The 26330-nt window shown below is 44.4% G+C and overlaps 1 protein-coding gene across 1 annotated transcript in view; it reads left to right on the top strand.

Annotated features, from left to right (window-relative positions):
• Frem2 (FRAS1 related extracellular matrix 2) overlaps window positions 1–26330 on the top strand; it is a 133036-nt gene that overhangs the window by 29714 nt on the left and 76992 nt on the right. Inside the window, exon 3 of the mRNA XM_075950736.1 lies at window positions 25952–26098. Coding sequence (XP_075806851.1) covers window positions 25952–26098 — 147 coding nt within the window. The remainder of the gene's footprint in view (window positions 1–25951; window positions 26099–26330) is intronic.

Here is a 26330-nt window from a genome sequence, read left to right as displayed (position 1 = left end):
TATTAGGAGTTATTAAGGGGGACTGCACCCAGAATGGCCAAAACTCTAGAAGCTGTTAAATAGACCAAGATCTTGTCGTCAGACATCTCCTCGGGCCACCGGCATGGCTGCAGTGTGAAGGGGTCTTTGCTGTAACTAGAAATTTCCAGTCCACTGTTTGGCTGCCATGGTCTTCAAATGACACATTTGTTTAAAAAGTGGGGAGGGAGTGGGGAACTCTTTTTAAAAATGGTATCTCTTTCTGTTTATAAAGTGGTTCTGTCTGCTAACCATCATTCAGTGGTGAGACCTCAAATTGGAATCCAAGAATTTAAATGTAAGGAATACACGGGGAATGTGAACAGGGCATCTGGGCAGTTCTTAAAGGCACTTATAGGCTCGACAGAGGGATTTCTTGCGTTCCTGCTGTTCTGCTGGTGTGAATCTGTACCCATTTCTGGGAGGAAGGAATGTTGGATGGCTGGAGTGTCTCATTAAAGCTTGGCACTTTTTTGGAAAGACTTGCAAGAAACATGAGAAAGAATTACATCTGACCTGTTCTTTGGGCAGCCTACTCTCCCCTCCCACCTTACCCCCAAACTATTATTTGCACCTCAGGTTTTGAGATAGGTTTATGGCTTCGCTGGTATAAGATGAAAATGCTTTTATCGAACTGTGATTTGTCATGTGGACAAGGCTCATTTTATATGTGCAGATAAGATGAGAGATTCGGGAATATCATTGCATATTACAAAAGAGAACGGGCAAGCTCTTGAAGTTTTTGAACTGTAAAAACCTGTCACATGAACATGGTTATAAAAATGCTCTTGGGCCTGGGGAGGTGGCTCCGTGGGTAAAGTGTGTAAGGTGAGCACCTAAGTATCCAGAGCACACATAAAAGCCAGCATGGTGAGACACACCTATAACCTCAGCGATCCTACAGCGAGCCGGGAGGCGGAGACAGACAAATCCCTGCAGCTCGCAGGCTAGCTAGCCTGGCACACACACACACAGCCGTGCATGATAAAGAGGTAATCCTACCTCAAACAAGGTAAAAGGTGAAGACTGAGACCCGAGGTTCTCCTGTGACCACCGCATGTTCTCATGCCTACATTGCAACGCGCAAGTGCACTTACACACACACACACACACACACACACACACACACACACATGCCATATTCTTTTTTTTTTTTTTTTTTTGGTTTTTCGAGACAGGGTTTCTCTGCGGCTTTGGAGCCTGTCCTGGAACTAGCTCTGTAGACCAGGCTGGTCTCGAACTCACAGAGATCCGCCTGCCTCTGCCTCCCGAGTGCTGGGATTAAAGGCGCGCGCCACCACCGCCCGGCCACATGCCATATTCTTATGTAGCTTATTTCCTCCCATTTCTCAGGTGTGTCTTTGCTCAGAGATTTTCACATATATGTGTGTTGGAAAACAGTTGAATATTGCCTAGAGATTCCATAGCTTTCTCTGTTGCCTTTAAATTCAAAGTCAAGACTCACTAATGCCCAACCTCAGTCTTTTTTACAACAACGATCCAAAATTCTAAAAAAAAAAAAAAAAAAAAGTCTCAAGAAAAGCACATAGGAAATCTTCGAAAAGTTTGTGTTAACATCTATAAAATGTTGCTGGTGCCGTAGCCGAAAAAGAATATATGCTTAACTGACTTTCCTTCGGGGCTGTTATAAACATTAAGTCAAGAAAATTATAATGGCTAACGGTGATGTTTTTAAGAGGTAAATGATTAAAGACTGCTCTCAGATAAATTGGCTTTTTAAAAGCACGTTGTTGGAAGATCCTTGATAATCTAAAATGTCCATAGGGAGAGCCAAGAAGCTAGGCACTTGATGAATGGGCTAGCTTGACAAAGGGCCTTTTATTTCATTACGGGAAAGGATTGAGTGGAAATATAATTTATTATCAAGCCAGGCTATTCTGAGAGACAAGGACACTGACCATATTGTACACAAACCCAACCACGGAAACTGGGACAGTCCTGAACAAGTAGTAAACCTATAGATGATGGATTTTCACCAAGCCTGCCCATCTGAACTCATCCACATTAGCAATTACAAAATTAAATTATTAACACAAAAAAGTGGTCTTAGCCAACTCCATGAAAAACTAGCATACCTTTCAAACTTGCAGCAAAAGAAATTAATTGGAGACTAAAGCAACGCCATGGGTGAAAAGTGATCCAAGGAGCTGAGTTTAAGGCCTCCTAGGAAGCAGAGGACTCTGAAGCCTCATTGCTTGGAGGTCCTATACCATCTGCCACTTCATGTTCAGTTAATCTGGTGACCACAAGAGAGAGGTGGGAAACCGCAGTGTGGAGTGTACATGATCCCTCTGCCTTTAGAACAACATTCTTAAGTAAGTGATCTGGGCTTCTCCAAAATCCCGTTAAGCAAATGTAACCCAGTTTGGGTCTTCGGTGTCCCTTAAAGTTCAACCGAGGATCGTGTACTGTTGAAGATTTAAATGAAACTGCATATATAGGCAGATCAAAGCTTGTCATTTCTGGTTCCATATCTTGCCAGATTACTAACTGGACTTTACTTCTCCATGGATCCTGCTAATCAAACAGAAATTACCGCCCAAAGTGAAGCAATTATGAAAACTTGTGGCTCGTTTTTCCTTTTTTTTTTTTTTTTTTTTTTGGTTTTTTGAGACAGGGTTTCTCTGTGGTTTTTGGAGCCTGTCCTGGAACTAGCTCTTGTAGACCAGGCTGGTCTCGAACTCACAGAAATCCACCTGCCTCTGCCTCCCGAGTGCTGGGATTAAAGGCGTGTGCCACCACCGCCCGGCTTCGTTTTTCCTTTTAAACCTCTCTCGTTATAACACACATTGTTTTCAAAGTGTGTTACATATGCAGTTCATAAGACTCTCTGAAGACCCTTGGGAGGCTTTACTTTAGGCTCTGTGTGGTCCTTCATGATCAACAAGATGGCACCCGTGTCGGGGAGGGTGTAGGTGGGAGGGTGCTTAGATACACAGCCCTTCTGCATGTCACCAATGCTCACTGTAGGAGGTGACGGAGAGTCTCACCAACTCGAGAGTGCACTGGTGGGCAGAGAACACTGCCACACATGGATCTGAGAGCCCCACGGCTTGGAGGTGTCATGCCGGCTTGGAGGTGTCGTGCTGGTTTGGAAATAGTGAGACGGGTCACTGTGTTGCTGGGAAATTGTCCCAGTGACTAACGAAGATGTAACAGCTGTTGGAGGATGAGGGGGACAAAGCCAGAAAAGAGCTTTGATGAGGACAATATGGTGGAAGCTTTGATGGGAACAATACAGGGCGAGCTTCATCAGCTTCCATTGCTGCTCCGTGAAATTTGATGATCTTGCCATTAGACAGAGGATGTCAGCAGGTGACAGAGAGAGCTGAGCTACATACAAGCGAATTAAGAGGATGATGTCTTAAAGGGTCTAAACTGGGCTGGGGAGATGGCTGAGTCAGTGAAGTGGTTTTGTCACGCAGACATGAGATTCTCAGTTTGAATCCCCAGGACCTGTTTTAAAAGCTGGCATGGCTGGAACAGAAGTCTAATTACATATACAAATACATATGTAGATAGATAGTTCCAATCCTTTGTGTTACTGGTTTAAATTTTTATTCTTAGACTGTTAGTGAAATGACTTTGTGAGTAGAAGAACCTGCTGCCCTGCCTGACAACCTGAGTGTGATCCCCAGGGCCCGCATAGCGGAGGGACAGATTCAACTCCCACAAATTCTGACTTCCACACTCAAATCAATTCCCGCAAGTTGGGATGTAGCGACTGATGTATGCCTTTATTTGAATGTTAAAGTTATTCCAATATTAATTTAGTGATCCTTTAAATGTAACAATGGGCTTATGATAAACAACACTTTTATTTACAGTCAATAAAAATCGTAGGGCGTAGAAGATCACATGTTTAAAAATAGGTCTAATACCATCCTTCCTAGGAGACCACCGGGCTCAGATCTGGTTCTGTTCCATCTGGTCATTTGCCACTTGGGATGACCTGCCTTGAGAAACGAACCCTCACTGCTTTCCCTCCCATGAAGAATTCTATCTGTACTTAACTCTTAAAAAGTCAGAATCACCTTCATGCATAAGATGTTAAAGTCATCCCAGTTTGCAACAATCCTCTCATTATAAATGTCCCTCTTACTTTAGAAGTTACGTGGCTCAGTGTAGATGAACAGAGACCCAGCGCAACAGTGTCATCCGCCCAGTGATGTTTCTGGTTGCCAGTGAAGTCCCTGAAAAAGGGAAAATACTTGTGCCCTTTGAACTTCTCTCTGATTATATCTATAGAAGGGGTAGCCACCCCTTTGGCATTTCATTTCCGCTTTTATTCTTACTAGAAAAAAAATCATTTCTCAAAACAGTAATTACTTGCCACCCTCACAGCAGGAAATGGCAGCAAGATCTCTTTAAAACACGGGCTGGGGAGTGACTTGGGAGAACTTAGATGCCTGTGGCCATAAAGCTCTGTGTGCCCTAATGAAGAGTCCAAGATGACAGGCAGAGGCGGAGCAGATCTGAGGTGGACGCAGAGAGCTGATGGGGCTCTGCTCCCTAGCGCTGCTCCTGACAGGGAAACCTGTCAGGGGCTTTGAGCACCCCGCCTCCCCTCTGAGAGCCCCGCCTCCCCTCTGAGAGCCCCGCCTCCTCTCTGAGAGCCCCGCCTCCTCTCTGAGAGCCCCGCCTCCTCCCTGAGAGACCCGCCTCCCCTCTGAGAGCCCCGCCTCCCCTCTGAGAGCCCCGCCTCCCCTCTGAGAGACCCGCCTCCTCCCTGAGAGACCCGCCTCCTCTCTGAGAGCCCTGCCTCCCCTCTGAGAGCCCCGCCTCCTCTCTGAGAGCCCCGCCTCCTCTCAGAGTGCACCTGCACCCAAGGCTCCCGGTGACTGGAGAAGGAGCGGCAGTCTGTCCGCCTGGCTTCTTAGACAGAGAGGAGTTTTCTTGGGAAAGCCGCTGTTACCTGTGGTTCCTGGGTCAGACAGCAGTGGTCAGTGAAGGTTACAAAAACACGTGGAAGTGTTTTTGAAGGTTTGCAATGAGCATTCGCAGTATTTGTGTGTGTATTTGTGTGTGTATACTCACATACAAATACACACAGCGGGAGGGGGAGGGGGAAAGAGGAAAAGAGAGGAAGAGACTGGGGTGGGGGGGATAGAGAGAGAAAAGGGAAAGAGGCTACTGTGCCCGGCTGTTTATTTAAGGCATGATTCTGTCTGTCCACTGTCAGATGTGCTACATAGCGTTATATGACAATGCTATTTTGAGCATGAGGCTTATGGAAGAGGACAAACCACAGGTCTATGGTTAAGCCTCCCCTGTTAGGAAGACAAAAATAAGAATCACTGGCTAATCCTAGTTAAAATAAACCATGCAAATCATCAGGGAAACACTCATATAGATAACAAATATTCACTTGCTTTAGGAAAAAGCAGTAAGGCCCTTCGGGGTTGCACAGACCTGGACCTCACTGACGAGCTGTCTGCTCTCGGTTTCCTTCTGTTTTCTCCCTCCACACTCATTTTCAGTGGTGTCTGCACTTCATCTCTCTGGCTCTAGAGCTTTTACGGCTTTCTCGACTTAGACTTGATTTGCTTCGTTTTAGACTCAACTTCAACACGCTTTCCTTCTGGAGTGTTTGCCGCTGCCACAGAGGCCTCTGTGTGTGCTCTGCTCCTGCTGGAGGGAGTTCCGAGTGAGGTACACAGGTCTGGGCCCATCTGTCTCCTTTCTCTTGTTTCTTCCACCCCAACACAGCTCCTTAAGCCTTGCTTATGTTAAGGTGGTGGGAAAAAAAGAAATAAGACAACTACTGAACTTCACTTTTGAACAATCAGGGACTGAAAAAATTCTCCAGATGTTTGAGTATTAGAAGTTTGGAGTACATGTGGGTATGTATTCAATATATTAATCCATGTAATTCATATTGTTATATATTATAATCCATATAATCCCTTCACCAAAGACATCAAAAAGATTGAGGAACCATATCAGAATATTTCTATCCAACATCTAGGGCAAAGTACAGGCTGTTGTAAATGATCCGGCTTATAATTTATGTTTATATGTACAGTATGCAGTCTGGTTCGGGACTCTTAATTTGAAAGTTGGAACTAATAGTACATTTAAATGACTTGAGAGTTTTCTAGAACACTGGACAGCGTAACATTCAATCAGTGTTTAGTGAGCACTAGATGTTCACTAAACATTGACTCCTATTGAGAGGACATGGCGAGGCCTCTTTATGTTGCTTGGACCAGGATAGTTTGGGGGTGGTTTACATGGAGGTCTCTGAGAAGCCAGAGTGGGAAGGTTAAGGGAGGTTCGTACATCTTCTCAGGTTTTATATATTCTTCTCAAGGCAGTGGGGAGTCGGGGAAGGGGTTGGAAACGATGAATATGCTTTGCTGGCGTAGTCAGGGTGTGTGGTACCTAGATAAGGGAGAAGAGCAGCGGGGTAGGACGCAGACAAACTAGGTAGAGAGATCACGTGGCAGAGAGAACAAGCTGCTATGACAAAGGAAAAAAAGGAGACGGGGTTCCAGAGATGTTTAGGCCTAGTAGCAATTAGATAATGGGGCCCAGTGAATGTGGGGGAAGCCGGTGTAACTCGCAGTGTTCTGCGTAGCCGCTGAAGAGGGAAACAGTATCATTCGTATTCTCTGTCCTATGAAACACAAGAGGTAGCTAAGCAAAGACACGGTGCGGGTTCAGCTTTGGTATGTGTGTGGGATCCAAGGTCCCCAGGGGACAGCGGGGCTGACGCCCTGGCAGTGTGAATGGATGATCCAGCTCCAGCGGAAATGAGTGGCCACACTGCAGTCTCTGGAGAAAAGGGCGCTGGCCGGAACTGTGAGATGAGCTCAGTTTCAGACAGATGCAGAGTGTGAGAGAGGCTGCGCACTCTGAGAGCTCTCGCAACTGCTGATAACAGGAGGTATTGTGTGGAAACTGAAGAGTCCCAGGGAGCACGGAAGAAATCCCAATGAGCGTGATATCCTGCTGCATGATCTCACTTCTCAGGCGAGGCAATTTTCAGTCCCAAACCAGCTGACGGCACCACACTAACTAGGGGGAAGTGTTGGAGGTGGGGGACCCGACGGAATCCAGTTCCTGACTGGAAAACAGGCACAATAAAACTATCTACCTGGGGCCAGGCGGTGGTGGCGCACGCCTTTAATCCCAGCACTCGGGAGGCAGAGGCAGGCGGATCTCTGTGAGTTCGAGGCCAGCCTGGTCTACAAGAGCTAGTTCCAGGACAGGAACCAAAAGCTATAGAGAAACCCTGTCTCGAAAAATCCAAAAAGAAAAAAAAAACTATCTACCTTGCTATGTTCACATGCGGACCTGAGAATGCCACATGGCAACTCTCAGCAATGTCTAGTCCACCCTGGGTACCCGAACCAGTATGTAGCACCTCTCTGTGGCCTCTGCCTCAGCTGCTGCCTCCAGGTCCCTGCCCAACTTGAGTTCCTGTCCTGACTTCCTTTGATGATGAACTATGGTGTGGAAACATTCACTGAGCAAATGTTTTCCTCCCCAGGTTCCTGAAGGCAGGGAGTAAGAAATGAAAAAATCTCCACCAGGTGGTGGTGGCACACGCCTTTAATCCCAGTGCTCAGCAGGCAAAGACAGCTGGATCTTTGAGTTAAAGGTTAGCCTGGTCTACAATTCAAGTTCCAGGACAGCCAGGGCTACACAGAGAAACCCTGTCTCGAAAAACAAAACGAAACAGAAAGAAATTTTTTATAATTATTTTTAATTACATATAATTAAAAATACTTGTGCATCTGTGGGGGGGGGATGTGCATGTGGGTACAGGTGCCCACAGAGGCCAAAAGAGAGCACTTGGTGTAGTCGGAGTCTCTTTGGATCACCAGCTCCCAAATAATGACACGGAGACTTCTTAATTATGAAAGCTTGGCCTTAGCTTAGGCTTGTTACCAACTAGCTCTTGTAACTGAAATGAACCCATTCATATTAACCTACATTCTGCCATGTTGCTTCTTACCTCTCCTTGGTACCACACGTCCCATTTTCTCTGTGCCTGGATGACAAATTCCGCTTCTCTTTTTCCCATAGTTCTTATCTCTTCCCAGAGGTCTTGCCTATGCTCTCCTGCCTAGATATTAGCCATTCAGCTCTTTATTAAACTAATCAGAAGGTGCCTTTGCGAAGATACATCTTCACAGTGTACAAAGCAATTATCCCATAATACCTTGGAGCTGGAGTTATAGGCAGTTGTAAGTTGTTCGACGTGGATGCTGGGAGCCAAAGTTGGATCTTCTGCAAGAGCAGTACATGCTCTAAACTGAGCCATCTCTTCAGTCCCTGAAAAAGACTTTATTTGTTTTTTATAGACAAAATCCAGGATAGGATAAAGGAATAATACAGATATTACCAAATGTCCAGGGAGCGTGGCAACCTAGATTGGATAAATGCATTTCTGGGGTCAAGAAACCCACTGTTCTGAGGATGAAGTTCACAGAAGGTGAAGGGTCCGGGGTTGTGGGTGTTGAGTTCTCTCTTGATTGGTACGAGAAGGAGAGTTAGAGAACTCTGAGCGGTAGGGAGCCCTGCTTGGTCTTCCATGCATGGATGAGCATGGCCTTTCTTCCTGTGCTTGTCTGGTGGATGTTCAGGGTCTCCCTTCCTAGGAAGTGGAAACCCATGCTGCTCGCTGCCCAGCTGCCCCAGAGAAACTCAGCTCTGCTCCCTCTTTGACTGGCTCTTCTGTATGAATCACGGTACATATTCCCTCCTCTAGCCTCACAGCCAAACACTGCTCATGTGTTACCCACAGATATTCTATGAGAGTGTATGTAGAGCAAAGGCGTCTTTTCTGGTCTTAGCTGATATGGGATACATAACTGGGCCTTGCTTATTGAGGGTTATGCAGTGATTGGAGTACCCTATAACTTAAAGTTACTATCTGTGCTGCTTTAGAAAATACTGATGTTGATGTCGAAATCTCTATTTTATGTTCATAGTTAGGCTTGGGAGTATTAAGAGAAGAATAACAGCGGTCAATGTTAACAGTGCTTTTCCCACTCGAATGTCTGTTAAGGCTTGACTCTAAAGCCCATGGAGTGGTGCTAGCAGAGATGATGCTCCTCCCAGGGTGGGGCCTCATTGGAGGACGTGGATTTAGAAAGGCGGATGCTAGGGGCTCTGTCTTGTCTCTTTCTTTGGTTCTTTTTTTCCCCCTAGCTTCTTGGCTGCTGAGAGGTAAGAAGCCTTGTTTCCCAGCATGCTCTCTGCCACCGTGTTCACAAAGCCAGAGCAGCAAAGCCAAGTGGCCATGGTCTGAATCCTCTAATGAACCAAAGTCAAATCTTTCCTCTTGTCAGCTGACTCGGTATTCTCACAGCAACAGAGAACGAGCACAGAAGCTCACATTTAGGTTTACAGCTGCACATCACCCCTCTTCCTTCTAGAAACTATGCACGCCTGCTGGGTAGCACAAAGCCAAAATAGCCAGAAGCTGATCACAACCGAGCCATATTATATAAACACTAAGGGGCATTCAGCCTGAGCTAGGATCTGGAGTCTTCGTCAGTGTTTTTATATAAGCAAGTCCAGTTGTAACGGTACGAATAAGTTTGCTCAAATATTTAATCTATAAAAATTACTTAAAAGGACATGTCATTATAGATTGTATTTTGCCGGTCTGGAACTACATTATCTCATCTCATAAACATTGAAGACTTATGAGCGAAGGATGAAATGAAATGAGTGGGGTTTTAAATATTTAAATATTCAGTATTTTCACAATGGGGTTTAAACAATGCGAGCACTCAGAACCAGAAACTCCCAAATAGACCTGAGGCAGAATTGTTTATTGAGATTAGTAACCGAAGCCAACAGACAAATCCAATGATCATGTGACCCATCCTCCTCAAGAACAAAACACAGAGGGAGTTGTCAGTTCCCGTTTCCAGTCGCTCTTCCTCATAAAGAAACAAATGGATCCTTCTATATTCTGTTCATTGTGTTCTCTGGCTTCAATGCAATACCCGCCGTGATGAAAGAATACAGTAGACTGTTATTGACTCTCTGGGCATCACTAACTGATGCAGATAATTAAAATGTTAATTGCAAAGAACCACCATTGTATGCTACCACTTTTTAAAACAGTTGTGCCCTTGTATGCTGCACTAAGTTGATAGGAAAGTTTTATCCATGGCATCCTTTCAGAGACCTGCCCTTTTATGACTAGTTCCTGTTGGAGGAAGAGGAGTGGGAGAGCATGTGATGGTAGTTATTAGTGAGGAGTGATGTGGTAGACAGGTTCTCTAGTAAGGGAAAATTAGGAAGGCAGCGCTCACCCTGTTTCTAACAGCTTGATCATTCTGCCTATTCCCTAGGGAATCTCTCCTCACCCCGGGGTGGAAGTACTAATTGAACTCACCAGAGTGTTTCTGTGGGTCTTTATGGCTATCTTTACTCCTCTGTCCTGAATTAAACCTCTGGAACTCTAAACCTAGCTTCAATAACTCCAGGTCCTTTCTCTGCAAAACAATGTCCCAGCTTCATTGAACTCTTTGGTAAGGCTAAGAGATGCTTATTAAGTAGAGAGACCTGCACACAGCCAAGCTTCTACGTGGCTTCCAATCTGTTACCCGTGATAATTTTGCAAAGCTGTCTAGGAATGTCCAGCATAAAGCATAATGAAGTTCTGATTAAGGCTTTTTTTCTAATACATGAAAATGATAGCATCCAGGTCACTTTTCTAGGTGAACGTTTTCATCTAGCAGTGATGTGAGTGAAAGATAGAATGTTTAGGAAGTCGGAACTGGGAAGAGGAAGTAAACCAACCATGATTTCATGAACTAATATATAGGAAATTAGTGAAAGCCATGGCGTTGTACAGACAAAAATCATTGAAATACTCATGCTTATTAAATCCTCTTTTCATTAGAATATTGATATTGGGACTGGAGAGATGATGGCTCAGTGGTTAAGAGCACTGGTCGTTATTCCAGAGGACCTGGGTTCAATTTCCAGCCCCCACATGGTGGTTCACAACCATCTGTAACTTCAGTTCTAGGGCCCAATGTCCTCTTATGGCCTCTGTGGGCATCAAGCACACACGAGGTGCACGGACATGTATGCCTGCAAAAACAGCCATACACATAAAATAAAAATCGTAAAAGTAAAATAAAATATTCGCTATTATACAGCTCTCATTTCTAGGAAAACCTGAAAAGAAACGCCAGTGTCAGCTGGCTAAGACCCCCATGTGTAGTGTAAGCTGGCTAAGACCCCTGTGTGTAGTGTAAGCTGGATAACTAACTGAGCGCTCCCTCTGCATTTGACGAACAGCATTTATAGCAGAAGTTAGGAAAAGGGGAAATTGCTCAAGGGAACGATTGGCATGAAAGGAATGAAGGTCCTAAATACCTAAAGGGGCTTGAGTCCTAGAACAAATGAAGCCCTGGTGGTGGGGAGAGTTTACCTAGACAGGGGTGCACAGATGCCCTGCCTCCTAGCTGGAAACATTTCCCAACACTGGCCCTGCAGCCTCTAATCCAGGCCAAGTATCTGAACTCAGCCCTTGTATGCAAGTGAGGGCAGCTCAGCCTAGTGGCCTTTGCCCAGATCTCCTTGGTCCAGCATGTATAGGTCCCACTGAGCCCTGAGCTCCTCTGCCACCCGCCCTGTCCTGGGATCCTGAGACAGGGGATACAGGATCACAGCCATTCTCTTTGCCACCAATAAGGTAAGAAAAAAAAATACCATGAAGGTTTTCTGTGAATCTTGAAATTCCTAAAACATGGTTTTTCTACTGTTCTTTTAAGGGTACTGATGGCTTTCTGCGTGTTCATTGTCTCAGACAATTATTAGTTTCAATTTCTAGGGGGCATAAAGCTGACCATTTTATATATATATATATATGTAATATATGTGTGTGTCTACATATTATCCTGTGTGTATTATAAGCATATTTATTGCCCTAAAGTTTCAGCCACGTGTGTGTGTGTGCATGCACTCACTCTCTTTCTCTCTCTCTCTCTCTCTCTCTCACACACACACACACACACACACACACACACAAATCTTTGCACCCAGCTGCATCACGAATGGGACTAATTCACGATTTTAATTTGAAACATGTTTGGTTCTTCTGAAAACCACAAGAATTTCCCAGTAGAATATGTCAACATCATTACAAAAAAAAAATCTGAGATGTGAATCAAAATGTCATTTCTATGTCTTCTGAAATTGATGGGTACCTAGGACTGGAGAGATGGTTCGGTAGTGAGAACACTGGCTGCTCCTGCAGAGATGACAGTTCCCAGCACTCACACAGTGGCTCACAGCCTCAGAAACTCCAGCTCCAGGGTTTCTGATGTCCTCTCTTGGCCTCTACAGGAATCGCATGCCCGTGGTACATACACATCAGCATGCACTCTCTCTCTCTCTCTCTCTCTCTCTCTCTCTCTCTCTCTCTCTCTCTCTCTCACACACACACACACACACACACACACACACACACACACTAGACGTAAGTGTTTCTGAAGAGATGCTAAACACTGAGCTGTTTGCTACAGTTCTCCTGGGAGGGAGTAGCTGATGAGTGAGAAATAAGAACAGACTTGTGGAGCGTGGGCTTTCACACTTTGTTTCTGTTAATCGGGGTTTTAGCCTCTTTCCAGAGCCCTGCTAAGCCCATACTTCCCGAACTGGTGGTTTCCTTGCTACAGAAGCGTTCTTCTTAGTAAGCCTGAAAATCCTTTATCCGAGTTGGACAGACATGGGGTTTAAATGTCCACAGGGAGTAAATTTAAGATCCAACTGAAAACCAGGTGCTAATGTCGCTCTACATTGCTGGCAGCTTTGGCCGGAGTTTTGTTTGTTTTATTTTTAAGCTGGAGAAAATCCTGATCTTTGTCTCCGTTGAGATCTGATCCCACATTTGATTAATTAAAAAAAAAAAAGTGGAGCACTCTGTTGTTAAGTCACAAAAATCCAACTATATGAATATGTGATTCTAATGTTCAGTATGTCTTCTATGGGACAAGTATACCAGGAGCCAGCTGTATTTATTCGAACTCGCTTTTCTTGGCACCCTACAGATAAGTATATTTGCTTTGCCATCTGAATTAGAAGTTAGGAGCACCCAGTTTTAGCTGCTATTCTCAATGCTGGGTTGAAATACCCAACAGGAAGCAACTTACAGAAGAGGGGTCACATGGCATCCACAGTCAGGAATCACTGGGAGATGAATGCTGGTGCTTAGATTCTTTATTACTCAGTGTAGGACCCAACCCTTGGAATGGTGCCGCCCACAGTTAAGGTGGCTCCTCCCACCCCATGGAATGGTGCCGCCCACAGTTAAGGTGGCTCCTCCCACCCCATGGAATGGTGCTGCCCATAGTGAGGGTGGCTCTGCCCACCCTAGTTAACCTAATCTAGCTAATTCGAAAGATGTTTCAAGAAGTCTGTCTCCTGCATACTTACAAATCCTAGCACACTGACAGTTGAGATTTGTTATCGTACAACTGGAACAAGAATTTCTATTTCTGACAGGGAAAAAAATATTTATTAATGGTATTGGATTTTGCTCCTGAAATTTCTGAAATCCCATCCTACCTGTTGGTGACAGATGATGGGACAGATACCCAGGACCCTCTGCCTGGTCTTTGTCCATACTAGAAGCCGACTTGTGCCAAGGTGTACCAGTTAGAGGTCACTTAACAAATGGGATCCCTTCCTCATAGGCCTTCAAGGCACAGTCGTGACTCAGAGTCCCCACATATTCCTTCAGGATAGACCTTTTATACAGCTTAATGCTGCCTAACTCCTTCCTAGTCGATGCAGTGTGTGTGTCTGCGCGCATGTGTGTGCGTGCGTGTGTGTGCGTGTGTGTGTGTGTGTGTGTGTGTGTGTGTGTGTGTGGCGGGGTGCCAAAAAACCCCACACAATGCGGGTCAATGCAGAAAATATGGATTCCGAAAGAAAAATTGCCTCCTGCATGTTGGCAGAGAAAAATGTAAGGGGTGCTATATGTTCTATGCTTTTGTTTGTTTGCTTTTATGTGTATGGGTGTTTTGTCTGTCTGTATGTATGTGTACTACATGAGTTCTTGGTGCCCTTGTAAGCTAGAAGAGGGCATAAGACCCCCTAGAACTGGAATTACAGACAGTTGTTAGGCACCATGTGGGGGCTAGAAACCAAACCTCGATCCTCTGCAAGAACAGACAGTATTCTTAACCGCTGAGCCATCTCTCTAGCCCTGGTGTGATATGGACTTTTGGAAACTGTTTCATTCTCTGTAAAAGGAAAAGTGAGGACGTGCATGTGTGTGAATATGTGTGTGCGTGCATGCATGTGAGCATGAATGTGTGCATATGAACACGTCTGAATGAGCATGCATGCATGTGTGTGCATGCACGTGTGTTTGCACTCAAGTGCATGCTTGCATTGAATATGCAGTATTTCCACTATTGGCTACAAAGCGTCCTAGAAAGTGGAAGGCTGAATAGCATGTGTCTGGTGCTCAGCTGCGTTATCTACAGTGACTTCAGGAGACCCTTTCTGCCTTCGTGGTTTCAGACTCTCAGGTGCTCCCGTGAAACCTCATCTACTGAAAGATCCAGACTAGAACAGGCCAATCTGATACATGATTCCTATTAAAACCTAAACTAGGTGTAGAGTTTCACGTGGACCTAGTGAATTTCTAAAGGTCCTTCCCCACCCCAAGTGTCCCCTGGGATTAGCTGTAAATTTTAACTGATTGGGAAAACTACCAGCTCAACTGTTTCCTGTAGAAGGAAAATAAAACGCCTTTGCTGGAAACATAGCTGCACCAGTGGGAGAAGGTCTGAGCACTTACACAAGATCAACATACTGAAGATACAGTAAGAAAACACTGGTTTGCCCAGGGCAGTCTGCCGCTGTGCTTACATTAGGTACCCTTGGACCAAGGCCTGTCTGCATTAGCCATGTTGATGTTTGGTGCCAGGTAATTCTCTTCTTAAGACATAGTTGGTTTTATTTTTATTTTGAAGTATATGTAGGTTCTTGTGAGTGCATGTGGGCACATGATTGTGAGTTCAGGTGTCCTGACACAGGCGTCTGATCCCTGAAAGCAGGGGTTATACATGGTGGTAAGCCACCCGATATGGGTGCTGGGAACTGATCTCAGGTCCTCTGGAAGAGCAACAAGCACTCTTAACCACTGAACCCTAGGGAGATAGTTCTAAGGATTTGTGTATGGATGCAGGGTGGGATCTGTCTGTCCTGGGTATTGTAAGACCCTTGGACTCCCCGAAGATGTTGTTCCCTCCGTCTTCTCCCCATCTCTTTCCTCTGCAGTTATGACAACCAAGACTAGGGCTGAGGAGCTGTCTAAGGGGCTAGGGAGCTGTCTAAAGGCTGGGAGATCTCGTTAAGTGCCTGTGGCACAGACATGAAGACCTGAGTTTGGATCCCCCAAACCCTCATAGAATCAGATTTGATTGGCCCCTGTCTATAATTTCAGCTTTGGCCTATGGGTGTAGGTTCAAGTCAAGGCAGTCTCAGGAACTCACTGGGCAATCCGCTAACGGGTGAGCTCCAGGCTTAGTGTGAGAACTCTGTCTCAAAATATAAGGTGGATAATGAGTGATCAAAAACAAACACCTAATGCTCGCTTCTGGCTTCTATGTGCATTCAGATACATATGCACATGTACATCCATGTACACTCAACATGCATCTGTGCACATGTGTAAGAGCATAAAAACACAAAGTCTCTAGACTTTGCCAAAATGTTCCCCAGAAGCAAAAATCATCACCCATTCCCAGAGAGCACCAGGTTAGACTATATTAAAGGCACTGTGTTTGCTGTTGAAGGATGCCCTTTAAAAATGCCTGCCTGGGGTAGGTATGACCTCTGTGTTGTGACTGTTATCGCAAAGCGTTAGCAGGTTCACCATGCACGGCCCATTAACCAAGTAGAGAAAAATGTCATTTACTTTGGCCTAAGAGACCAGTTTGTCAACTGGCCTTCATTTTCTACCAAGTAGACACCAAAGTCCAAAATTCCACAAGAAGCCTGGTCAGGGCTTCATGTGATTGCTCAGAACAAACGGATGCCGGGGTTACCTTTCTTAACAGCATTTTCTGAAGAACTGAAAATCACACCAGAAATGCTCGGCATTTGGAACATTACGAAGTCCAGAGACCATAGACTACCTAACGTTAGGACCTGCAAATATAGCTCAGCCTGCCTCCGCTTAGTTTAATACTGAAGAAAATTGGGCTCATGATTTATTGGCAATGCCTCTATAAATTTTTAGCCCAAAATACCATTGAAGATTTACAGGGATACCTTATCATAGCTAACCTGCTACTACTTCTTATTGCTAATAATATATTTTTCCCTCCATAAGACATTGTTGCTTAACAAATAAGAATAGTAAAAATAGGGGCTGGAGAGATGGCTCAGTGGTTAAGAGCATTGCCTGAGTTCTATTCCCAGCAACCACATGGTGGCTCACAACCATCTGTAATGGGGTCTGGTGCCCTCTTCTGGCCTGCAGACATACACACAGACAGAATATTGTATACATAGTAAATAAATAAATAAATATTAAAAAAAAGAATAGTAAAAATACTCCTAAGACCTTTTCCTAGCTGAAAGAAAGAAAAAAAAAACATTTTTTAAGTAGCGCATGGTGCCACACTCTTTTAATCCCAGCACTCGGGAGGCAGAGGTAGGCAGATCTCTGTGAGTTTGAGTCCAGCCTGGTCTACAGAGTGAGTTCCAGAACAGCCAAAGATACACAGAGAAACCTTGTCTCAAACAAACAAATATATACATATACAAATACATATATATTTAGCTTAAAAACAATTGGATCCTAGCTTTAAATTATTTTCCAAACACAACACTTATAATCTTGGTGTTTTAAAAAGACAGAGGTGGCCTTTTAAAAACGTGCTTGTTGAAGAAGTGTGGACAGTGGACACTTGCTAATTATGTAGAGGAAAAATGGGTTCCGTCAGTTTCGTCTCCCGCTTCTCTTCTCCCTCCTCTCCTTCTCCTGCTCTCCTCTCCAACCTCTTCCCCATCCCCCTTCCTCCTCTTCCCAGCTAAATATGTAAACAAATTATTGTGTTTTAGAGGCATACATCACCAAGAGGATTCCATTGTATTGCTTGCCTAACTTTGAAGGGATCAGACCCGTTACCAAAGGGTTTGACTAATTAAATCCTCCTGCAGGTTAAGCAGCAAGGCTCCCTTTGCAAATCTAATCTGAAATAGATGAGAAGAAACAATGAACACAATGAACTGACCTGAGACCCTGAGGTTGCCCATGGTCTCTGTCTCTCTCCCATCTCCTCAATGCTTTTCTTCCTTCCTTCTCTCCTTTGTGGACAAGGCTGTGCTGATTCCCGCAGAAGCAATAGCTGGATAACCAGGCATAATTCCATAATTGTTTTTAATTGTCAAAACTTAAAGTTTACAACTTCAAAAACAAAACAAAAGAAAGATAGCTCATTAGGGAGAAGGAAGCCAGGAAGTGAGCATGGGGAGAGGAAGGCAAGAGAGAAGTGACCAGGACAGGGGTGGGGGCTGGTGTGGCTGGGCCAGCCATGCAGGTATAGAATGTCACAGTGAAACCCTTGAATTTGCGCAGTTAAATATGATTGAATCGTTATGATTTTAAAAAGATATCCCAAATTTCAGAAACTTAATTTTTTTTGCTGCCAAAAACAGAGCCAAGAATGTGCGAACAATTTCCGATTTCAATCTGCACAGCCAACAAATAAAGAAAAATTAGCTCTAAAGAAGGGTCCTCCCACTGTCTGAGTTCAAAGTCAATCCCAGTGTTTTGATCATAGGATGACTTTCCTGCCCCCATCTCAACCAAACCTCCCAGCCTTGCCATCAAATTTAAATGCTGGTGATAATGGGCCGAGAGGAATTAAGGGCTTGATTGTTGTTGTTTCCTTTTCAACAATCAGCTTAAGAAACATATACTTTTTCCATTTTTGTATTTTTGTCTGTTCCCGTGGATATAACACAGAAGAAAAGCATAGTTGGGTCATAGTGCCCGTGGCTGTATGGCTTCGCCTCACTGTGGTGTGGGGTACCGTCACACTGATGGTAATCAAGCCTCACCTCACGGGGAGTCAACTACAACACACTAAACCGGTTACTCCTGGAGGTGATGGGCCACGCCCCCTCCCTCCCCTCCCCTCTCCATGGGGTGGGGGAGCCTGTCTGGCCCTGGCGCCACAAAAGGAATTAAGCTTTGGTTTGAATAGAGACCCGGAGGCCATTAAGTTTATTTTAAGAACACGTTGCCAGAGATCTAATAAATTTATTTGTAGCTTCAGGCAGGGCTTGCGTGAAATCTCGCTGCACCAGGTGTTTGCTTTTGTGTATTTTTTTTTTTTTTACTGTCCCCAGAGGGTGATGTGGGTGTGGATCCTCCTAACTCTGCTCTCTGGAAAAGCAGTCAGGGCTTCTGTGAAAATGTTTGTTTGCTTACATCTTTATTTCTATGGGAAATCAGGAGGATGATAGCAAATTAGTTCTAGGTGGCTTTAAAAAAAAAGAGAAAAGGTAAGACCTCCCCAAAGTTAAAAACATACACAGGTATAATATATTAATACTTTTATATTTCATATTTAAATATATAAGCCTATCAAAGGACCACTAGAGCAGGCTCAAACCACCAGGTAATATATTCATCTTTCACGGTAAAACAATGCCTTTGCAATCAGTCTATCGAAACTACACCTTTCTGAGGCATTGATAAAAGAGCAAGTGAGGATTAATGGCCGGTCCATGCCCTACTCTAAAATACCTAATGTCTGTATTTGTGCTGTTCAACAACATAATTATTTCTTTAATGTATTGCCTGATCAGCAAAATTAAGTGAAAGAAAAAAAAATCCTTAGCTGCTTGCGTGACACGAATGAAAATAACTAAGTGTTAGCTTCCAGGCTGCAAATGCTCCTGGAATAGTGGGTGAGAGTTCACCTTGCAATTACCTGTGTTTACTTTGTCCTTTGCCCTTCTCAGGTGCACATTCAGGTGGTTGTGCGCCGGAATTCCTCATCCTGAGCATGCATGCCAGCAGCCAAGACCTTAGTTCCACCAAGTCTAACTCAGGAGGTGACATGTGACACAAACTAGTCAGGCTTGATTGAGCAAAGGCTCTCAAACCCTAGGTCAGAAGATGGACATCAGTGGTTCTTCTGTTGTGAGGGGGTTGCAAGGATGAAATTAAGCACATTCCTTTTCATTTTAATTCCTTGTTTGCTGGGCGGGGCGATGGGGGGCATGAGGGGGCAGCTGAAGCTTAAGGGGGAGGAAGGGGTTGTACTTAGTTACTAGAAGGAGCCCTGAAGGCTCAGGCTTGAGGCTCCCACCCAGCTGTGGCCTGCTGAACCCCTCCATCAGAAGTGGTTACTTCTCAGCCTCCTCAGCCAGGCCTTGCATAGCCTCCGAATCCCTTCTGAAGTTAGACACTCTGAGCTCTTGTGTTCATTTCTGTGTTCATCTTACTGTCTGGGGGCCTCGGGGTCTTGGCCAGCAGTGGAGGGACAAGTGGATGGTGTTGCTTCTATCCCATGGCATCAGTTTATGAATTCATTAACCTGAGAAGATTAAAAGGGTGCTGGCATGGTCTGAAATTCAATGGTGACCTCAATGAACTGATCCGATGACTGGGAAGAAGTAGAAGAAAAGAATACCGGAAGTTGGTGTTAAATTGGCCCTGATATACTCTATACACGGATTTAACCCCATGCCCTCTGACCTGGTTCTCAGAGTGTAGAAATCCCTGACCTACTGTGTGTTGAATGGGGGTAATAATGGTTCAGGTGATTACAACTTAAACACATGTGCCCATGCTCAAGACTGACCACTGAAATGCCTTGTGTTGATTTTAGGGGTTGCAGTTACGTTGTTACAGATAGGTGAGTTTGCAAATATAGAATGGAAGATTCGTGTGGACTGGGGATCTATCAACCTGTGGTGTAGTCTGTGGATATGAATTTAACCCTTTGGAGCCTTGCGTAGCAGCACACACCATGTGCCACCTTCCATAGCGTTCATGGAAGTATACAAGGTGAACCACACCCCAAAGAGCACCCTACAAGGCGTGCTGTGGACTGTGGTACCCTTGGCTTCTAAGGGGGATGGGGATGTTTGTCAGCCTCGCCATCACATCCCCATAACCGGCGTGACAATAGAAGAGAGCTGTCTTTCAACACCTACACACTGTTTTCTGACCTCCACACTCAGTCTGTTTTAGGCGTAGACCCACACAGTGCACACACAAAATAAACCATATACATACATGCATGCATACATACGAAGAGTAAAGTGTGCGCTAAGCCATACTAAAGCTGCTCTCAGAGTTGTTCATGGGGCAGCTCTGAATATATCCTGTCTCCATCACTCTCCTTGCTGTGATGGGTACACTTCCTTATGCTTCCCCAGATGATAGATTTATGTGTGTGTGGGGGGGATGCACATGCACACATGTACTAATATCCAACTGTGCCCCGTTCCCTTCCACTTCTCCCCTACCATACTCTACAAGTTCTTTTACTGCTCAGTGGATCTGACCCCTTGTTCTCTGCAGCCTCTTTTATGCAACTTATAAGGCAGTGGAAGCGGGGGTGGGGCTACTCAGGCTGAGGAGGTGGGGCTACACAGGCCGAGGAGGTGGGGCTACACAGGCCGAGGGATGGAGAATGAAAGGAGAAAATGATTTATTAATGACTAGCTGTTGCACGTGTGAGTAATTTTAATGTTTTAACTGAAATACACTACTTAGCAAAACATAGAAGCATTTGTTTGTAGTACGTAGTCTGGAAAACAACACAAAGTAAGGGCAATTCTTAGTCCGCCTCCCATCGGTCCCAGTGGCTTCAGAGTCTAAGGTGTTCTTACCTGTGTGTCTGTGTCACCTCAGCGTGAGCCGTCCCCTCCTGCCCTCAAGTCAAACTTTGGGCGAACCTCATCTACAGTCAACTTCTTCTCTCTGATTTCCAGTGACTTCAATAGCAAAAGGAGTGAAAACCAATATGTAGCAAATTCGCTAGGCACCCACAAAACTGCATTCTCTGAAGTTTTCTTGTTCCTGGGCTTCTCGTCCAGAAGCACCTTTTCCTCCACCACCCTGAATGTCCAAGTGGCACCCTGACTTGAGGACCATTTAACCACTGTCTCTTCCATGGGTCGTCTCGGATTCCCTCTGGGTAAAGAAATCCCTCCTCCGCATACATGCAGCTTCAGGGGCAGGGCAGCACCTCGCAGTACCTGACACTCTCGGGCTTGTATGGTTTGCGCTTGTGCATGCATCATGCCCCATAGATGAAGACTGACTCCTGGAATCCAAAGACCCAGGTTGGGTTATGTTTTGTACCAGGCAGTATTCAGAGAGCAGTAAAATCAGTCTGACTTTAAGGGTCAGGGGTCTGGTTCTACAAGCTGACTGTCTCTCCTATGAAGAGCCTAAGGCCAGTGCAAAGTTAGAGATGCATCTTGTCACAGACACGACAGTGAAATGAATCCTTTACATGAGCGTAGCGGGAATCACTAACTCCCATAAGCACAGCCGGAATCTCACCAACTCGGTCCAGATGGTGATTAAGGCTGGCTTGCTTTTAAAGAAAAAAAAAACTTTCTAAAATTTGCTTAAAAATAAAATGACATAATTTTGCCCATAAATCAGATAATAATAATGCCTTAAATCTTTTCCAATATACACACCCATTTCTAGGTGAGCACCCTACTATTGACCTACATTTCCAGCCCTTAAATATCTGTCTCTATCTTTGGCTTTGAAAGGTTAAATCCAGATTAGCTTTTGTTTCATTGTGGATGCCTATTTGACTTCTAGGGAAGTCTCTAGATTGAATCTTATTCTTGGCAAGTGGAATTTACCATAAAAGGACAGTTTTCTGCTAATTAACTTTTGTCTAAGGACAGATTCCTCATCAAAGCTAAATGTTGGGCCTCCTCCCTCAACAGCACAGGTCAGGGCTGTGGCACACAGTGTGGTGGTTATTAAGTGTGCCCTTTGTCTTAAGGGAAATCAGGAAAGCCAGTGTTTCCGGGGGAGGGATCTCTGAAGATCTGCGATTCTTTGTTATTCTAAAGTCACTATTGAGTCTGAACTGAAAAAAGAAAATTGTAGCAGCCTAAAGACCAGCTGGAAAAGTTCAAAGGAAGCCTTCTCATCAAAACCTTAATGGCTCTGGTGTCAGGGCTTGGGGACAAAGCATTGGGGAGTGTGGTTATCAGCTGTCAGGCACCTGTTGTGGAGATTTATGACACAAGCCGTGGGCCTTAATTTGTTTCCAGCTCCTGGGGCATCTGACACTGGGGTCTGCTTTTAAAAAGCAGCCAATCACGTAAATAAAATTTGTCTGGTTTTTAAGCTGATTAATTTTACGGACAGTTCCACATTCAGTCATGTAGCCTTAGTTTCACAGCATTGACATGTTTTGTTCCCATCTACGGAGCTTAGATTCATTCGCATGGTATATAAGAAGCAAGGTTGATTTCCACTGTGTTCGTAAAACACAGTTCAGTTCTGCAGGATCAATCACACTCTTCACACACGGAGCTCAAGCCAGCAGAATTTAGTCCTTCTGTGTCCCAGCATCTTCCTTACCCAACAAGGGACTGCTGAGGTGCTGCAAGTTCTAAACCTCAGGATGGCTCATGTGTTCAGAGGAGTCAGGTGGCAGCTCATTGTTTTGACCTGGACTTCACAGGTGTGACTTGGTGCTCTCTAGTTAAATATCCACTGAAGAATCCCAGCTTTATACTAAATTCTAAATCCCTGTGATAATTCATTTGGACCATATCATCGTCCTTACAAAAAACAAAGGCTCCGGGTACTGTTTCTGGTTTTCTTTCAATGAAAGTGTTGGGAACCCATGAAAATATTTATTCAGCCAGATGTGACTGGGAACCTGTGGATAAGCCAGCAATTTGGTACCTGTTCCAAAATGAAAGACAATTTAGATGTATCCTTAAAAACAATATTTTTAAATGAAAGGATTCGGTACTGGACGTTACATAAGTGTCATATGACCCAGTAAATGAGGCATTTCCTTTAACCAAAACAGTAGAATTCTACTCCATTTAGTGACCTTTTTTTTTTTTTTTACTCTAACCATAATGAAAATAAAGTGACTGTTCTCTAGATCAGGGGTCAGACTCAGAGGCAGAAACAATCAGACAGAAAATACCTACATTTAGGAAATGAGGCTGTCGAAAGTATTTTGTAGGAAAACGAATCCAACAAAGGGGCCAGTGAGTGCTACAGCTTGCTGGGGTGTCTTGATTCATTCAGAGGTGATCAAAGCCCTCCACCACCCAATAGTCCTCAGTGTGTAGTGTTTAGAAGACGTTGCCACTTCTTAGACTATTTCAGGAAAGAAAATCAAATTGTAAGACTGGCTAAATATCGTCAAATTTGGAAAAATAGACATTGCCAAGAGGAGGAGAAAAGTGATGGCTGTTAGAAAGGAGACCATGCATCATGCAAGCCCCGCCCCCATGTTTGTACATAAAAAAAATACAGCGAAGGGTTGGATATGATCGCCTCTCTTCTATACAAGTGATGGCGCACTGTGATACACTGTCTGTGTACGCGAGGGATGCTACTAACATTCGGTAGTTAGTGATTCCATCCCTTTCTCTTTTTTTATATTTATTTATTATGCATACAATAGTCTATATGCCGAAGGCCAGAAGAGGGCACCAGACCCTATTACAGATGGTTGTGAGCCACCATGTGGTTGCTGGGAATTGAACTCAGGACCTTTGGAAGAGCAGGCAATGCTCTTAACCACTGAGCCATCTCTCCAGTCCCTTTCTCCTTTCTTCCTACCAGAACCTACAGACTCTCTTCTGGCTGTTCATAAACTATGCAATCAGTTAGATCAGGTCTTCTCTGCTGTAACAAAGTGCCTGAGATAACCATCGTGATTAGAACATAAGATAAGCCATCACATGGTTATGTGAACAATTGGCCCTCATCCTTTGGACTGTGCAATGACAACAGATCATGGCTGTCTCCCTGACACCCATGTGGTGGCTCGCAACCACCTGTTACTCCAGTTTCAGCCTCCACAAGCACCAGGCAGGCTTATGATACACACACATACATGCAAGCAAAACACCTATACACATAAAATATTAAAATAAATATTTAAAAAATTAATTTAGAAAGTAATTATGGAGGGTGTGTTCACCTGTATTCAAGAGACTGAGTTAAGAGTATTGCAAGTCGGAAGTCTGTGCTCACACTGTGTAGTGAGACCCTGCCTCAAAATCCAAACCAGCAAACAAACAACAGTCAAACCAGAAATTAACTAACTAAAAGCTGAATTGTCAGCACCTCATCAGCTCTAAGCATACAATAATCCTGTGTGTACGGTGCATTTTACGTAGCCGCAGCCAAAGCACATGTTGTCGCTTCTGCATCACAGTTTTAAGAGCTTCAGTAAGGATTTCATATTTATTGATTTCCGTGGTGGTGCAACCACTCGGCGGTACTGGGGACCGAACTGAGGACCTTGTGAACACCAGGCAAAGCGCTACCAGAGTTGCAGCTCTGCCCCCGAATCTTCTGTGCAGTGACTGACTGGCTTTGCAGTGGTCTGCTGTAGGACAATGGAGTAAGCCTTGAGTTTTCTCAGGTCTGGGGTGATGAAGGAAATAATTACAATGAGTGCTTCCTTACAAATCTGTTTTGGCTTCTTTGGGGACAAAACTCCCATGGAAGATTGACAGGAGCGATAAAACATCCCTTTGCCTCTGGCATGCGTTGTGGGACTTTCTGAGAGGCTGTGATGCCAAGTCAGACAGTAAGAGAACCAATTTCCCTGCATAGTCTCAGCTGCATGCGGTTTTCAGGTTGTCGGGTGTGAGAGTTGATAACTCAAAGTCACCATGGTTTTTACTTATAAAAAGTTAAGAGAAAGCAGACGGTATGGTCCTCCCCTGGTTGCTTTGCCTCGGATAGATTTTTACTCAGCCAACCAGAGTCTTGACATTTCTCACCCCCCCCCCCCATTTTTCTCTACATAGCTCTTTTTGTGTGGACTCAAAAGAGAGGAACCCAGAATACAAACCACCCCTTTAGCTGTGTTTGTTATTTAGGCTTTGTCCCCTTACTCTTTTCCAGAAAGATTTAAAAGGAATTAGTGATGCCTTTGTTTATAAACCTCCCAGATCAAAAGACAAGCCGTTGAGGGATAGGTGTGGAGTGATCAGCTGATAAGCAGTTCTTTGATTTACTCAACAGAGTAGCTCTCGCATTAGAGAGATCACACACAAGGTTCTCTTTCTCCCTAGAGGCTGCCAGCTCCGTTTTGGTGGGGAGGTGGGAGGAGAGGGGAGGCCAATGAAAAAGGCTGTCTGTTTGCTTTCTGGAATGGAGTGGAGTCTGGTGAAAAGGGGGGTGGAGCAAGAATATTTGTTTTTCTGTAAGTGGTTATAATTAAAGCCTTCCACCCAATTGCTCTGTGAACCAGAAAAAGGTATTTGGGAAGGTTTTTGTGTGTGTAAGAACATTGCAAACCCTCTATAGAGAAAAGCTTGCTCACCAGCGGCACCTTGTGGTGAGTGGGTTTTTTAAAAGTATCTTTTTATTAACTGACAGCCCACACGAGGTATTTCCATCACATTCATCCCCCTGCTGTTCCCAGATCTACCCCTCTCTGTTTTATGACTTTCTTGGCTTCAGAATACTACGCGATCCTTTCCCTTTCCCACACTTCAGTCCTGAAAGAAGGAGGAATTTCTGAGGGGCCATATCTGGGAATATCTGACAGTCACTGAGAGGCAGGCTCTACCTCCACACAAGTGTCCTGGAGTCCGTGTATTAAATCCATTAGTATTCTTTTCAGAGTTTTCTCGTTCGTGGACTGTTAAGGCCGTCCATTCAAGAAAGCAGTAATGTAAGGTTTACATTCTTGTTTTCCAGGTGGAAACAAGTTAACCAACCAGCATTTTCGATTGAACTGGGCGTGGATCTCATTTGAAAAGGAATACTACTTGATCAACGAAGATTCCAAGTTTCTAGATATTGTTCTTAAACGCAGAGGGTACCTGGGAGAAACTTCATTTATAAGTAAGTTTAATTTGCACTTCCTATGTGTTTAAAGTTTTTCTCTCGTGATTAAACTACAACACTAATTTAGGTCACTGATCTTGGTTAAATTTTAGTGAGACGTTGATATTTAACTTCTAAGCGATATCAACAGATATACATCAAGGTGCATGATTGTGACTGTTCTGTGGTGTAAAATAAATGCACAAAATTGGAAGTCATCACCAATGAATTCAAAACTTAAATCAAATGT

The sequence above is a fragment of the Microtus pennsylvanicus genome, chromosome 16, assembly GCF_037038515.1.
Source record: "Microtus pennsylvanicus isolate mMicPen1 chromosome 16, mMicPen1.hap1, whole genome shotgun sequence".
Taxonomy (NCBI): domain Eukaryota; kingdom Metazoa; phylum Chordata; class Mammalia; order Rodentia; family Cricetidae; genus Microtus; species Microtus pennsylvanicus.
This window is presented reverse-complemented; position numbering and strand designations above follow the sequence as displayed.